Below are 15,532 nucleotides of genomic sequence, written 5' to 3'. Positions count from 1 at the left end.
CATCCTGAAAGTTGTGTCTGGTTTCAACTGGGGAGCTGATAGGACATGTCTGTTGAGGATATACCAGGCCAAATAGATAATGGTTGTCAGATATATGGATCTGCATGCAAAACCGCTTTGGCAAAACTCGTTGTTCATAACATGGCTTTGAGAATTTGCACAGCTGCGTATAGGACATCACCTGTAGATAGCTTAGATGTGAATTCAGGGATTTGAGGTATATGTCTCATGTTCTTACCTCAAAGCTCAACCCAAATTTTAAGTTTGTTAAGCAACCTGTTGGTAGAGGACCAACTAAAGCTAGGTTACTCAAACCATTAGAGGTTAGACTAGAAACCTCAGCTATTGAGGTGGGATTACTTCCCCCTTCAGTGGCTGAAATTACCCCTTCAAAGTATCCTTCTTGGAATAGGCCTAAGATGGAGATTTGTCCAGTTATGGATAGTAAAAGGAACAGCTCAGATGAGCAGTCAAGGGTTAGTTTTCTATCTCATGCTTCTGAGAATGATACTTCTTATCATATTTTTACTGATGGTTCTAAGAGTTCTGATGGTGTGGGTTGCTCCCTAGTGGCAACTGATAATGTAAGAAAAAAAAGGAAAAAAAAAAAGACTTCCGTAAGTCCTTCTATTTTACTGCAGAACTGTTGGCAGTTTTGACCACTCTAGAATTAATTTATAGAAATTTTTCTAATACAATTTTTACCATTTTTCCTTACTTGTTGATTATTTTAGTAGCATTGAGAAGTTTAGTCTCTTGTCATCATTTTGTAGAAGAAATTCAGGATTGGTTTTATATTTTGATAAATAGAAAGCATTCTACGATTAAGTTATGTTGTTTTCCGTCCCATGTTGGAATTATAGGCAATGAGCGAGCCGACACTGCAGCTAAGGCTGCAACTAGGCTTAGTCACATTTCCAGCATGGGCATCCCAGTTTCCAAGTTTAAAAGTAGTATTAGGTTTTATTGTATAGAAAAGTGGCAGGCCCACTGGTCTAATTTGAATAGTAATTAGGCCTGTCCAACCATGATTGCATTTCCAGGTAGACAGAAGGTCTACTATTGATCTTACTCGGTCAAGTATAGGGCTCACAAATTATACTCTTAGGTATCTGATGGCAAGTGGGGCAGATAGGCAGGCTCCTCACTGCTCTGCTTGCCAAGTGTATGTAACCGTTGAGCATATTTTAGTATCCTGTCCTGTTTTTAGATGTCAACGTACAAATAATCTTTTAGTCAATACCTGTATGTCCTTTGGGGAAATTTTAGGTGAGAGTGCTCCAGTGGAGGAAGTTGTACAATTTTTAAAAGATATTGATATTTTTTATGAGTTATAGTTTTATGATTTTATTGTGGTTTTAAATTTTAATCTGTTGTATAGATTTAATTTGATTTTGCTATATTTCACTTTAATTTATATGCTAATATTTTATACTAAAAGATATATATGCACTGAATAGCCTTGCAGCTCCAGCACTTGGCTTTTGGCCAGAAATAACATAATCAATCAATTGTCTAGGATGGTTATTTAGTAACCAGTCTTGATCCAATCATTCTGCCTAATAAAAGAAAGTTTCAAAACTCAATTTATGCAAGTTGGTTAACTAATAGATATTGTTTGTAGGTAATCAGATAAGGAAGGTAATTAAATCACTCTTCTTTGTAGATTCTATTATAGAGGTTGTTTCTAATCTCATAGAAAAGAAATTTCCTGGTCATCAGGATTTTGATGTAATTTTAGATTATCTGACCTACCTAAATAAAGCAGTATTAGATGGGATTGCCGAAGCATTATCCGCCTTTGTGTGTTGTGTGATAAAGTGTAGAAGAACAGGTATACACTTCTATGGTAGGTTTAGTGTCTTAGGTACAAAAACAAAAATTAATTTCTATTTTGGAACCTGTGTTGGATAGAGTTGACTGATCAAGTAGTTGCTCAAGTTGAAAACAGATTTCAAACTGATGTCCTGAGGTTGGTTTATAGAAATACCCAACTTTTCAGTTATAAGTCAGATTTCTCAAGCTCAGATGGACCAACAAGGAGTCCCATTTGTTCAAGAGATATTATTACTAGTTAAGCTACCACTGTAGTTGAAATAAAAAAAAACAGGATGTTATAAGCCAGGGGCTCCAACAGGGAAAAATAGCCTAGTGAGAAAAGGAAATAAGGTAATAAATAAACTACATGAAAAGTAAAAAATAATTAATTTTAAATATTTTAAGATCAGTAACAACGTTAGAATAGATCTGTCATACATAAACTATGAAGAGAGACTTATATCAGCCTGTTCAACATAAACATTCGCTGCAGGTTTGAACTTCTGAAGTTCCAATGATTCAACTGCCTGATTAGAAAGATCATACCCAATCTGGTCATAGCTGGAATCAAACTTCTAGAATACTGTGTAGTATTGAGCCTCATGATCTTGTAGAATTAACTACATACCTAGTATTACATGCAAGATGGTACTGTCTGGGAAGATCTGAATGCAAAGGATGATAATTTTTATGAAAATTCTTATGCAACTTGCATAAACAACCAACTGAATGATGGTGCCAAAATTATCTAAATCAGGAATAAGGAATTTAATAGACTGCAAGTTCTTGTTAAACAAATTAAGATGAGATTCAGCTGCTGTGGACCAGTTAAAATTACTCAAAACAAGGTAGAATGAAAATTTAATACACTTCTTTGGAATATATTGATCACTGAAAATCTTGAAAGACTTTTTCAATAAGCCAATTTTTGTGCAATTTAAGAAGACAGATTGTATGCGTTTCTTGCCTAAAATTTTGAAAGAATCATACAGAGATAAAAGAAACATAATCAATGCTGATATCTGAATGTTGAGGTGCCACTGTCCTCGACTTACAATCATACTTTGAGTTTTGTTATGGTTCAACTTCAAGCCCTATAATTTGCACTAATTTTAGCTAGATCTTTATTGCTGGATTCAGCAATGCCAGATCTACATTTAGGAGATTGAATTGATGCAAAGAAAGCACTGTATTAGTATATGTAATGCTCTTGTTTTCTAGGCCAAACCACATATGTGTATATAGTATGAAAAGTAATGGGCCAAGAACACTGCCCTTTGGAACTCCAGATTTTACATTCTTATAATCATTATGGTGTCCATCAATAACTCTGTAATCTATTACTAAAAAAATTCAATAATGATGCTAAGAAAAGATACATCTTGCCCACCTACTCTCAACTGTTTTGAGTTTTCAAAGGCAGCACTAAAATAAAGGCCAATCATACAAACTTCTTGAGCACAATTAAAGAGTTTTCACAGCATTGAAGATTGCAAGAAGGGCATCATATGCTCCAAGGCCCTTACAAAAGCCAAATTGTAAACTAGGGAACAAATAATTACCTCCAGCATACCCATTTAGATGTTTTGCCAAAAGACCTTAAAAAATTTTGGATAATATGAGAGTTCAATAATCCGATGGGCTACAGCTACCACAAACACATTTACTTAATGGAGTATCTCCAACAATTGCTGAAAGAACCTCTTCTTACTATCTTGCATTTAATAACGGACAACGTAACGAGCTAAGAAATCGGTATTCTTTCCAGAAAACAAAGGTACACTACCACTTGGGTCTTCACCTCCACAAGCATCGAAGGGCATCAAGAGTTTTAATTTCACGGGGGTGACAAGCTAAACTTGTTAGTTTAGCCCCAAGAAAACAGGAATGAAGATCAACTTTTCTCATTACTCTGCTTCTGTTATAGTAGATGTTCCCGAAGGATTGCCAACTGAACTCAAAAACCTCATTATAGAACAGTGAGATGGTCATTTCAACCTTAGTTCAGTAGGAGGAAGAATCACTTCTTCCCCATTTGGGTCTTGGCTGTAGTCAAAGAAGGCTATTGAATACCAGTAATTACCAACTCACCTGTATCCAAGTTATCTTACCAATACAGCAAAAGTTCAGTCACTTTAAAAAGAAATTGCAAATTTTCAATATTAAACTTACCCGATAATCATGTAGCTGTCAACTCCGTTGCCCGACAGAATTCTATGGAGGGATACGCCAGCTATCACAATACTAGAAGGGGGTGTACTTACCAGCGCCACCTGTGGCCAGGTACTCAATCATTTGTTGTTGACACCTCCTCAATTATTCCTCTGTCGTGCTTCCGGCTAGACGTTCTGGGATACGCTCATGGTCTTCGAGTTTATTCATGGATATTTGGTGAAGTATTCTCTTAGATTAACGGCTGTCGCATACTGGAATCCTTTTTATATTAGCTAGTTAGCTTTTATATAAACTCTGATTAACGGTTAATGAATTTTTGCTTGTTTTTGGATCACCCTTTGACTTACTCTTTGAAACAAGATGTCTGACGTTTCGCAAGCTCCCTCCCATAGACGATGTAGGTCTTGCAATAGGCGTATTCCGAAGGTCTCGGTAGATCCTCACACCGCTTGTTCTGACTGTAGGGACAGGCCCTGTCTATTAGAAAATCGGTGTGAGGAGTGCGCCGGACTTTCGGAATTGGATTTTGTACGTCTTTTAAAATATTCATCCAAGTTAGAGAGAACTAGAGCTAGGAGAAGTTCTTCTCACTCTTCTATGTTTTCCTCACCTCATGATCCCCTACCTTTTCCTACCCCTGTAGTGGCTACCCCCGAACCTACTGTGTGCCCTCCGCCTGATATGTCAACTGTTTTGCGTGCTATTCAGGCTTTAGGAGATAAAGTAGAATCAGTGGTAAGTGACCATAAGTCTCTGATGGCCGAGGTTAAAGAACTGAAGGTCAAGAGTGCAGTGGGTGGAAATAGTGCCAGTGCTGTGACGAGTGCTAGTGTCTGTGCAGTGCCAAGTGCTAGTGGTGCCAGTGTGGTGCGTGAGGATTTTTCTGTGCGAGCCAGTCGTCCTCCCAGTCCGGGACCTCTTGCAAGCTCCCATGCCCAGGGGAGAAGCAATGTCGAAGGGCTTAAGGGTTCGACAGGCCTTGTTAGGCGCACAGAATTATCCTCGGTGGTTGCGGGCGTGTCTTCCTTAGACCGTCACTCCCACCTGCAGACGATTGAGCCCGTCTTCTCGTCCGCTGATCTTCATGCAGGGAAGAAACGTTGGTCTCAGGTCTCGAGACCGCTTAAACGTAGAGTTCAGTCAGCGAGTGCTCAGCCAGGTTGCAGTCATTGGCTCAGCTCCGACTCGCCTCTGTCATCGGTCGACTGTACTCCGCCCAAGAGGAGTAAGGTTCTGCCTATACAGACCCCGACTGTGACTTTACCTCAGTCTGTTATCGTTTCTGCCGACCCCAAGTGGACCCTGCTTCAGTCCATGCAAGTTCAGCTTTCGGACTTGATGCGTGAGTGTCGGGCTGAGAGTGTTGCACCTCCTGCACTCCCTCCACCTGTTCTCGCTGCACCTGTGCTCGCCCAGCCTGCACCTGCTCCGCCTGTGCTCGCCCAGCCTGCACCTGCTCCGCCTGGTCGCAGCACCATCTGCCAGGCGTACGATGTTGAACCACTTTCGGAGTTTGCTGTTCACAGTGTTGTTCAGCCTCAGCCTTCTTTAAGGCTACCCTTGCTTTGGGATCAGGAGAGTTACACTCTTCCTCCTCCTCCCCTTGCTGCTCCACCAGTGGTGCAACTCTCGGTTGGGGTACAACAACCTCTCCCCTCCGTGAGTCTGTCTGCTCAACCAGCGCTGCACCGAGTTCAACCCTCATCACACCATGCACTTGCGCCTCAGGAGCCTCAGCTTGCTAGAACTTTACCTTGTTCTGCGCAGCCTCAACCTTCTCATGCTCCACTCATCTCTCAGGAACAGGAACGGACTACTCCGCCTCCGTCCTCCGCTCAGCTGGTGCAATCCTTGGGTGCAACTCTTGCTAGGAGTCAACCTCCTTCACCCTTGCACCTGCCTTCTGCTCCGACTGTTGTTCAGCCTATGCAGTCTGAACCTCAGGTTTTCCCTCAAGTTGAGGAAACCTCTGTTGTTGTTCCTACCCGTTCTGACTCTGCGGTTCAGCATTCTGGTCCTTTTGCTTCGCTACCTTCTGCTGATGAAGTGTCGGATGATGAGGAGGCACATCTTGATCCCTCATCAGACGTGGAGGAGTCTAAGCTTTCTCCATTGTCTGTTGATTTTAGAAAGGTCTTGGCTCTACTCAGGGAGCTTTACCCTGACCACTTCGTCTCTGCTGTTCCCCGCTCTCCTCCATCTGAGTTTTCGCTAGGCGTGCAACAAGCTAAGTCGAGCTATACTAAGCTTGTCCTAGCTAGATCCTCCAAGAGGGCCTTAAGGACCTTAGGGGAGTGGCTTCAGTCTAAACAACACCTGGGCAAGACTTCCTTCATGTTCCCTCCAACGAAGCTCGCATCGAAAGGTTGCGTTTGGTATGCCACAGGGGAAGCACCAGGCTTGGGAGTTCCTGCCTCTGCCCAGGCTGACTTCTCAAGTCTGGTGGACTCGCCTAGGAGGACTGCGATGAGACGCTCGAAGGTTTGTTGGACCTTCTCAGACCTGGATCATCTTCTGAAAGGGTTGTTCAGAGCTTTCGAAATGTTCAACTTTCTCGACTGGTGCCTGGGAGCCCTCAGCAAGAAAACATCTCCTGCGGACAAAGACTCTGCCATGTTAATTATGTCCTGCATGGATAAGGCTATCAGGGATGGATCGGGTGAGCTAGCGTCGTTATTTGTATCAGGGGTGTTGAAGAAAAGGGAACAACTGTGTTCCTTCCTCTCAGCCAGCATTACACCGTTCCAGCGGTCACAGCTCCTTTTTGCTCCACTCTCAAAGTTCCTCTTTCCCGAGGAGCTAGTTAAGGACTTGTCGGCTGCCCTGATACAGAAGGACACGCACGATCTTGTAGCCTCATCGGCTCGTAAGTCTAAGGTTACCACCTCTGTCCCCAAGACTTATCGCTCTCCAGTGGCTGATACCCCGGCCACTAGGTTCATACCGCCCTTTCGTGGTAGAGCCCCCAGCCGAGGAAGCTCCCGTCCAGACTCTCACAGGGGCAAGTCTAAGAAAGGACCCAGGACATCTAAGGGAAAGCACTGACTCTCAGATTCTCCAGACAACAGTAGGAGCCAGGCTCAAGATCTTCTGGCAAGCCTGGGAGAAGAGAGGTGCAGACGCACAGTCTGTCAGTTGGCTGAGGTACGGTTACAGGATTCCATTCTGCCTCAAACCGCCTCTGACCACATCGCCCATCAACCTCTCTCCCAACTACAAAGAAGAGGACAAGAGGCTAGCATTGCAACAGGAGGTGTCGCTACTTGTGCAGAAGAAGGCAGTGGTTATAGTCCGGGACCATCAATCCCCGGGCTTCTACAACCGTCTCTTTCTTGTGGCCAAAAAGACAGGAGGTTGGAGACCGGTGCTGGACGTCAGCTCTCTCAACGAGTATGTCACCAAGCAGACGTTCACAATGGAGACGACCAAGTCGGTCTTAGCAGCGGTCAGACAGGAGGACTGGATGGTCTCGTTGGACTTGAAAGATGCATACTTTCACGTTCCCATTCATCCAGACTCCCAACCTTTCCTGAGATTCGTTTTCGGAAAGGTTGTCTATCAGTTCCAAGCCCTGTGTTTTGGCCTAAGCACAGCTCCTATGGTCTTTACTCATCTGATGAGGAATGTAGCGAAATTCCTGCACTTATCGAACATCAGAGCCTCCCTCTACCTAGACGACTGGCTGTTGAGAGCCTCCACGAGTCGTCGTTGTCTGGAGAACCTCTCTTGGACTTTAGATCTAATCAGAGACCTAGGTCTATTAGTCAATATAGAGAAATCTCAACTCATTCCCTCCCAATCCATTGTGTACCTGGGAATGGAGATTCAGAGTCGGGATTTTCGGGCTTTTCCATCGGCCCCCAGGATAAACCAAGCCCTACAGTGCATCATGAGCATGCTGAAGAGGAGCAATTGCTCAGTGAGACAGTGGATGAGTCTCACAGGGACCCTCTCATCTCTGGCCCTGTTTGTCGAGCTAGGGAGACTCCACCTCCGCCCTCTTCAATTCCATCTTGCAGCTCATTGGGACAAGGGCTCGACTCTAGAAGCAGTCTCTATCCCTATCAACCAAGAGATGAAGACCACTCTCCGGTGGTGGAAGCACAATCTTCTTCTCAAGGAGGGTCTATCATTGGCCATCCAGACCCCCCATCTTCATCTCTTCTCGGATGCATCGGACTCGGGCTGGGGTGCGACCTTGGACGGACGGGAATGCTCAGGAGTATGGAACAAGGAACAAGGATTACTCCACATCAACTGCAAGGAACTGTTAGCAGTCCATCTTGCCCTGTTGAACTTCAAGTCCCTCCTGCTAGGCAAAGTGGTGGAGGTGAATTCAGACAACACCACAGCCTTGGCTTACATCTCCAAGCAAGGAGGGACCCATTCGAGGAGCCTTTACGAGATCGCAAGGGACCTCCTCATTTGGTCAAGAGGTCTAAACCTCACACTGGTCACGAGGTTCATCCAGGGCGATATGAATGTTTCAGCGGATCGCCTCAGCAGAAGGAATCAGGTCATTCCCACGGAATGGACCCTCCACAAGAGTGTGTGCAACAGACTTTGGACGTTGTGGGGTCAACCTACCATAGACCTGTTTGCCACCTCCATCACCAAGAGACTTCCGCTTTATTGTTCCCCTGTTCCAGACCCTGCAGCGGTTCATGTAGATGCTTTTCTTCTGAACTGGTCCCATCTCGACCTGTACGCATTCCCTCCGTTCAAGATTATAAACAAAGTTCTGCAGAAATTCGTCTCGCACGAAGGGACACGGCTGACGCTGGTTGCTCCCCTTTGGCCTGCAAGAGAATGGTACACAGAGGTACGTCAATGGCTAGTCGACTTCCCCAGGACTCTACCTCTAAGAGTGGACCTTCTACGTCAACCACACGTAGACAGGTTGCACCCAAACCTCCACGCTCTTCGACTGACTGCCTTCAGACTGTCGAAAGATTCGCTAGAGCTAGAGGCTTTTCGAAGGAGGCAGCCAGTGCGATTGCCAGAGCTAGAAGAATTTCCACTCGTAGAGTCTACCAGTCTAAGTGGGAGGTCTTCCGAAGCTGGTGTAGAGCCAATTCAATATCCTCTACCAATACCTCTGTGATCCAAATAGCTGACTTCCTTCTTCATCTTAGGAATGAGAGATCCCTTTCAACATCTACGATTAAAGGGTATAGGAGCATGTTGGCCTCAGTCCTCCGCCACAGGGGTTTGGACCTGTCTTCCAACAAGGACCTTCAAGACATTCTCAAGTCTTTTGAGACGTCTAAAGAACGTCGTCTTTCCACTCCAGGCTGGAATCTGGACGTAGTCTTAAGGTTCCTTATGACATCTAGGTTCGAACCTCTCCAGTCAGCTTCCTTCAAGGATCTTACCCTCAAGACTGCTTTTCTCGTTTGCCTTGCAACAGCTAAGAGAGTCAGTGAGGTTCATGCCTTCAGCAAGAACATTGGTTTCACAACCGAATCAGCTACATGTTCTTTTCAGCTTGGATTCCTAGCAAAGAACGAGCTTCCTTCACGTCCTTGGCCTAGATCGTTCGAAATACCTAGCCTCTCCAACATGGTAGGTAACGAACTAGAGAGAGTTCTTTGCCCTGTCAGAGCTCTCAAATATTATCTGAAGAGGTCTAAACCTATTCGAGGACAGTCAGAAGCCTTATGGTGTGCCATCAAGAAACCCTCGAGACCCATGTCCAAGAATGGGCTTTCGTTCTATATAAGGCTTCTGATCAGAGAAGCACATTCTCACTTAAAGGAGGAAGACCTTGCATTGCTGAAGGTAAGGACCCACGAAGTAAGAGCTGTAGCTACTTCGTTGGCCTTTAATAAAAACCGTTCTCTGCAGAGCATTATGGATGCAACCTATTGGAGGAGCAAGTCAGTGTTTGCATCATTTTATCTGAAAGATGTCCAGTCTCTTTACGAGAACTGCTACACCCTGGGACCATTCGTAGCAGCGAGTGCAGTAGTAGGTGAGGGCTCAGCCACTACATTCCCATAATCCCATAACCTTTTTAACCTTTCTCTTGAATACTTTTATTGTTGTTTTTATGGTTGTTACGGTAGGCTAAGAAGCCTTCCGCATCCTTGGATTTGGCGGGTGGTCTATTCATTCTTGAGAAGCGCCTGGGTTAAAGGTTTGGTAGAGGTCCTTTAAGTTGGGTTGCAACCCCTTGTACTTTGGCACCTTTGGGTTGATTCAGCCTCCAAGAGGAACGCTGCGCTCAGTAAGGAAGACGAACTTTAAATAAAAGGCAGAGTAACGGTTCTATTCGACTTCCTTACCAGGTACTTATTATTTCATTGTTATTTGAGATAACTGTTATATGAAATTTGGGATACTTAGCTATCCTTTAATCATGTACACTGGTTTTCACCCACCTCCCTGGGTGTGAATCAGCTACATGATTATCGGGTAAGTTTAATATTGAAAAATGTTATTTTTATTAATAAAATAAATTTTTGAATATACTTACCCGATAATCATGATTTAATCGACCCTCCCTTTCCTCCCCAGAGAGAACCAGTGGACCGAGGAATAATTGAGGAGGTGTCAACAACAAATGATTGAGTACCTGGCCACAGGTGGCGCTGGTAAGTACACCCCCTTCTAGTATTGTGATAGCTGGCGTATCCCTCCATAGAATTCTGTCGGGCAACGGAGTTGACAGCTACATGATTATCGGGTAAGTATATTCAAAAATTTATTTTATTAATAAAAATAACATTTTTAAAGAAGGATGTGTAAGAAGAAATATTAAATCCTTCCCTGGGGTTCTACAACAGGTTATTCCTGGTCCCCAAAAGCTCAGGAGGGTGGAGACTAGTTCTAGATGTCTCGGCACTCAAGTTTAGTGTTTGCAAAGTTCTCAATGGAAACACCCTCAATGGTTCTGGGAGTGATCAAACTACAGGATTGGATGTTCTTGATAGAACTCTCGGATGCATATTTCCATATTCTAATTCATCTAAAATCAAGGAAATACCTTCAGTTTGTTAATGGATCAGTTAAAGAAGATTTATTTTGGTCTCAGGACATTACCACAGGTATTCCCCATAAGGATGACCCCATCACGAAATGGTTAAGCTTACGGGGACTAAGAGTTCTTTTGTACCTAGACAATTAGCTAATTTTAAGCAATTCATTGGGGAGGATTTGAGTTCAACAAGTTTGATCACAGAGGTTGTTGGATCAGCTGGGGTTCTTAGTCAATGTCAAGAAGTCCCTACTGGAACCAACTCAGATGATTTTATATTTGGGACTGATAATAGCAACAGTTCCTTTTCAGGCTTTCTGTAGAAGAAGAGAAGCAAGTCCTTATGATTGGTCCAAAGTTAGATATTTGGCTATGGCTAGAACTTGCTTGGACAATCTTGTTAGTTTTTTTATTTTAATTTTTACAAAAAACTTTCTATTTCAGGCATTAAGGAATATAGATCAATATTTAATCCTGTACTGAACCATTTGGGATGTGGTTTAAGTAATTTTGAGTTCAGTTAATTTATTAATAACTTAGCCACGAATATGAGATTGTGTTTAACATCTAATTTAGAATCATTTCTAAAAACAAACTGGATCAAAAATAACATTTAGTAGCAGTTTACAGTACAGTATTTAGTAAATAATTTGGAGACTTGTTTCAACCAGTAGTTTAAATGATTTAAACATAAAGTATTCTAGACAAGAAACCAGACTAGGTTTGTAACCCTTAACCTCGTATTACAGTAAAGTATTTGTATTTCAAATTATTCCTTTCTTTCCTTCAATTGCACCCCACCTCCAACAAAGTGTTGGAGTCAGCAATATGAACATCATAGAAATATACAGAATTTTATCAATAAGATTTCTTATTTCTATACTCGCCTGATGTTCATATACATACAAGCTTGTTGCATATGCAGATGATGCTACTCTCTTTGTATCAATTCCATCTCCTGAATGTAGATCTGGGGTTGCTGAATCCCTTAATAGAGATCTAGCTAAAATTAGTGCATGGTGCAAATTATGGGGTATGAAATTGAATCTTAACAAAACTCAAGTATGATTGTAAGTAGGTCAAGGACAGTGACTCAACATCTGGATCTCAGCATTGATAATGTTTCTTAAATTTTGTATGACTTTTAAAATTTTAGGTGTGATTCTCGACAGCAAATTTACTTTTGAGATTAAAATTTTAGGTGTGATTCTCGACAGCAAATTTACTTTTGAGAAACCCATTAGGTCTGTGTCTCCTTCAATTGCACAAAAGATTGGCTTATTGAGAAAGTCTTTTAAGATATTTGTTGATCAATCTATTCAAGAGAAGTGTTTTAAGTCTTCATTCTACCTTGTCTCGAGTATTGTTCTCCTGTCTGGTCTTCAGCTGCTGATTCTCATCTTAATTTGTTGGACAGGAACTTACGGTCTATTAAATTTCTTATTCCTGATGTAGATATTAATCTTTGGCACCGTCGTTCAATTAGTTCGTCATGCATGTTGCATAAGATTTTTCATAATTCTGACCATCCTTTACATTCAGATCTTCCTGGACAGTCGCATCCTGTTCCTAATACTAGGCATGCAGTTAATTCTAATAGTCAGGCCTTCTCCATCATGAGGCTCAATACTACACAGTATTCTAGAAGGTTTATTCCAGCTGTAACCAAGTTGTGGAATGATCTTCCTAATTGGGTTGTTGAATCAGAACTTCAAAAGTTCAAAGTTGCCATAAATGTTTTTATGCTGAACAGACTGGCATAAGTCTTTACATAGTTATATATGAATTATCTGCTTTAATGTTGTTAAAGTTTTTAAAAATATTTTATTTTAATTTTTCATTACTTTTTATATTGTTTATTTATTTCCTTGTTTCCTTTTCTCACTGGGCTATTTTTCCATGTTAGAGCCCTTGGGCTTATAGCATCTTGCTTTTCCAACTAGGGTTGTAGCTTGGATAGTAATAATAATAATAATAATAATAATAATAATAATAATGCCCACCCTCCTTCCCACTGATTCATCATAGTATCAAGACTGAATGATTAGATTAACTGAGATGGTAACCTAGGCTTTTCACCCTCACTGCTATAGGGTTTCATTCCCTTGTTAAGTGCATGTAATTATTGAAGCAAAAAAAAAAAAAATGGGAAAATTTTAAAATTTTACGGATAAGTGTTGATTAGGCTATTCTTCTGGAGAAGAAGCAATATGAATACTGTACTGTATTTTATTATTTTATGATTAAAATTCTGCATTTTAAAATTTTTCCTATATTTTCACAGCATATTTGTGTAATAAACGAAAATGGAAAGAAGAAGTATGCAGTCGCTTAGCACAGCCACAGGCAGTTATCGTACAGCTACTCAGTACTGTTGGTGATACTACAAGATATGTAGAAAATGTGGTATATATTTTGAATGGTTTTTGGCTTAGGAAAATTTAAAAAATTATTGTATTTTATTTTTGAAGCTTATTACAGTAATATGTACAGTATTCTATTACAATTTGTTGAAAATTTTAGTTCTTTAAGAGAAAAGGCTTTAATCTAAATTTTGGCAGTAGATCTGCCATTAAAAAGTGAAGCGGCTACTAAATGATTTCTTTAGATAGATATTTTTGTGTTTAGATAATATACTCAATTTTTCTGAAGATTTAGGTGGTCTTGATCTTGTCTTACAATTCATTAGAATTGGATTGATCAAGAGTCATTTCCTTGTAAAATACTCCAAGATTAGGCTCTTGTTCTCTTCCTTTTCCATCTCCCTTCCTTTGCCATCATTATAAATTAATCAAAGGGGATGAAAATCATATGGTAGTCATGCATTATACTGTACAACAAATTTTGTATCCGAGGTTAGCGGTTAAAAATATCAGATGCTTTTTAAGGCATAAGCTCCCAGTTAATAACATGCTTGTGTCGTTGCCATATTTAAAAACATACTGAGATATTTGGTGCTATCTGCTCAAGATGGAAGTAGATTTTGAGAGGTTGTACATGGAATTGACAGTGTAACAGGTATATTTAGGTTGAAACTGAAAAAAAGTACTACCAGTAGTTCCTTTTCATTGGCATAGCATTGATTTGTAGATTATGAGCTACACAGTACTTTTGGAGTAGTGTGCCAAGTTTATATTATTGTTTTGTTTTCTTACAGAATCTTTATATAAGTACACAATATCTTTTTAGTAATATGATTATCTCATATTGCACGGAGAAACTTTAATCACTTTCATAAGTACAGTTGTATTTCCTAGAATCAATGCATCTTCATTGAAATCTTTGTTATGACATTATTGTTCCTATTCTATTGTTCTCTCCTTAAGAAAGTTTTCTATATTTAATTATCATGCAGTTGTATTTATATTAGAAAAATTAGCATTTCTTGTAATTTATATTTTGTTTTGCATTATATATGTTTTATATTATTTTGATTTGAAGTTATATTGAGATGATTTTATTTTGGTTTACCATATAGTCCTGAGTTTCAATGTTTTGGTTGACTGAGCATTTATCTGTTGATACACAAATCCTTTGCATCTACTTCTCTCAGCTATAAAACTAGCATTTAGTTATTTGTCAGTCATATATTGTACAATAATTGACATTTTTAATGTGTTAAACTTATCTAATATCTGTTCAGTTTCTGATTTAAACAGGTTAGTTTTGTCTAGTTTTATATAATTGTTTGCCTCTAAATTTGTTTTTATTAAGGTATGTACCGTATTCCAAATAAAGGTGTAAGATTAACTATAAAACGAGTCGGAAACATTATATGTATTCAGCAGGAACTCTACCTTCTTTAAGAGAATTTTCTATCAAGATCAAATATTCAATTTAAAATATGCTTGATTATTATGAAAAACATGAAATCTAGATAGTCCCTTTCAATTAATGGTGTCAGGTTATGTTGTAAAGCAGCCTAGGAAATTGTCAGCTTTGCTACAACAGAGAAAGGAATACAATTATTCCATTTTTCAACTGATATCAATGTATGTGCAATGCATTCCACTGTAGACACTATTCATATTGTAGGTAAGTGTAGCAGTACAAGAGAAAGACCCTGTTTAACTATTTTCTTGCAGCATTTGATTTTTTTAGTTAATTGTTCATAGGACTTATTTATATTTCTTAGAAATTATTTGTTCATTATTCATTACTGAATCAGAATGTACAAAATATTTTCATTCCAAGTATCATTCCAATGTACAGAGTATTCTGGAATAACAAAGCATTCTTATAAACTCATTTCTGAATTGTATGTTTCATTTCTAGATTTCCTTAGCAGTTGACTTTTGGTTCTGAAGATCAAATCTACTGGTAACAGGGGGTTCAGTTTGATTTTCAAAAAGATACCTTCAATTTTAGCATGTCCAGAGCCTATGGGCAAAAAAACCTTTATATATATGTACTGCAAAGAAAAGAGACAGAAATATAGTGTACAATAAATTCTTTAAGAAAGTTTCAACTTGAGAAATTTTTAACTTAAGAACTCACTCTTAGATTGCATCTTGTAGGGGAACTTTTTTAATAGATATACAATATTGAGAAAGTGTTGCC

General features: G+C 40.2%; 1 protein-coding gene across 1 annotated transcript in view; it reads left to right on the top strand.

Annotated features, from left to right (window-relative positions):
* The window catches only part of LOC137657748 (hypoxanthine-guanine phosphoribosyltransferase-like), a 58,026-nt gene extending 42,798 nt beyond the window's left edge, over positions 1–15,228 (top strand). Inside the window, exon 6 of the mRNA XM_068392220.1 lies at positions 13,257–15,228. Within this exon, the coding sequence (XP_068248321.1) occupies positions 13,257–13,307 (51 nt within the window). The 3' untranslated portion in view covers positions 13,308–15,228. The remainder of the gene's footprint in view (positions 1–13,256) is intronic.
* The last annotated feature ends 304 nt before the right edge of the window (positions 15,229–15,532 follow it).

Source organism: Palaemon carinicauda, chromosome 18, assembly GCF_036898095.1.
Source record: "Palaemon carinicauda isolate YSFRI2023 chromosome 18, ASM3689809v2, whole genome shotgun sequence".
Lineage (NCBI taxonomy): Eukaryota > Metazoa > Arthropoda > Malacostraca > Decapoda > Palaemonidae > Palaemon > Palaemon carinicauda.
Note: the sequence above shows the minus strand (reverse complement) of the source record. Positions and strands in the feature narration are given on the sequence as shown.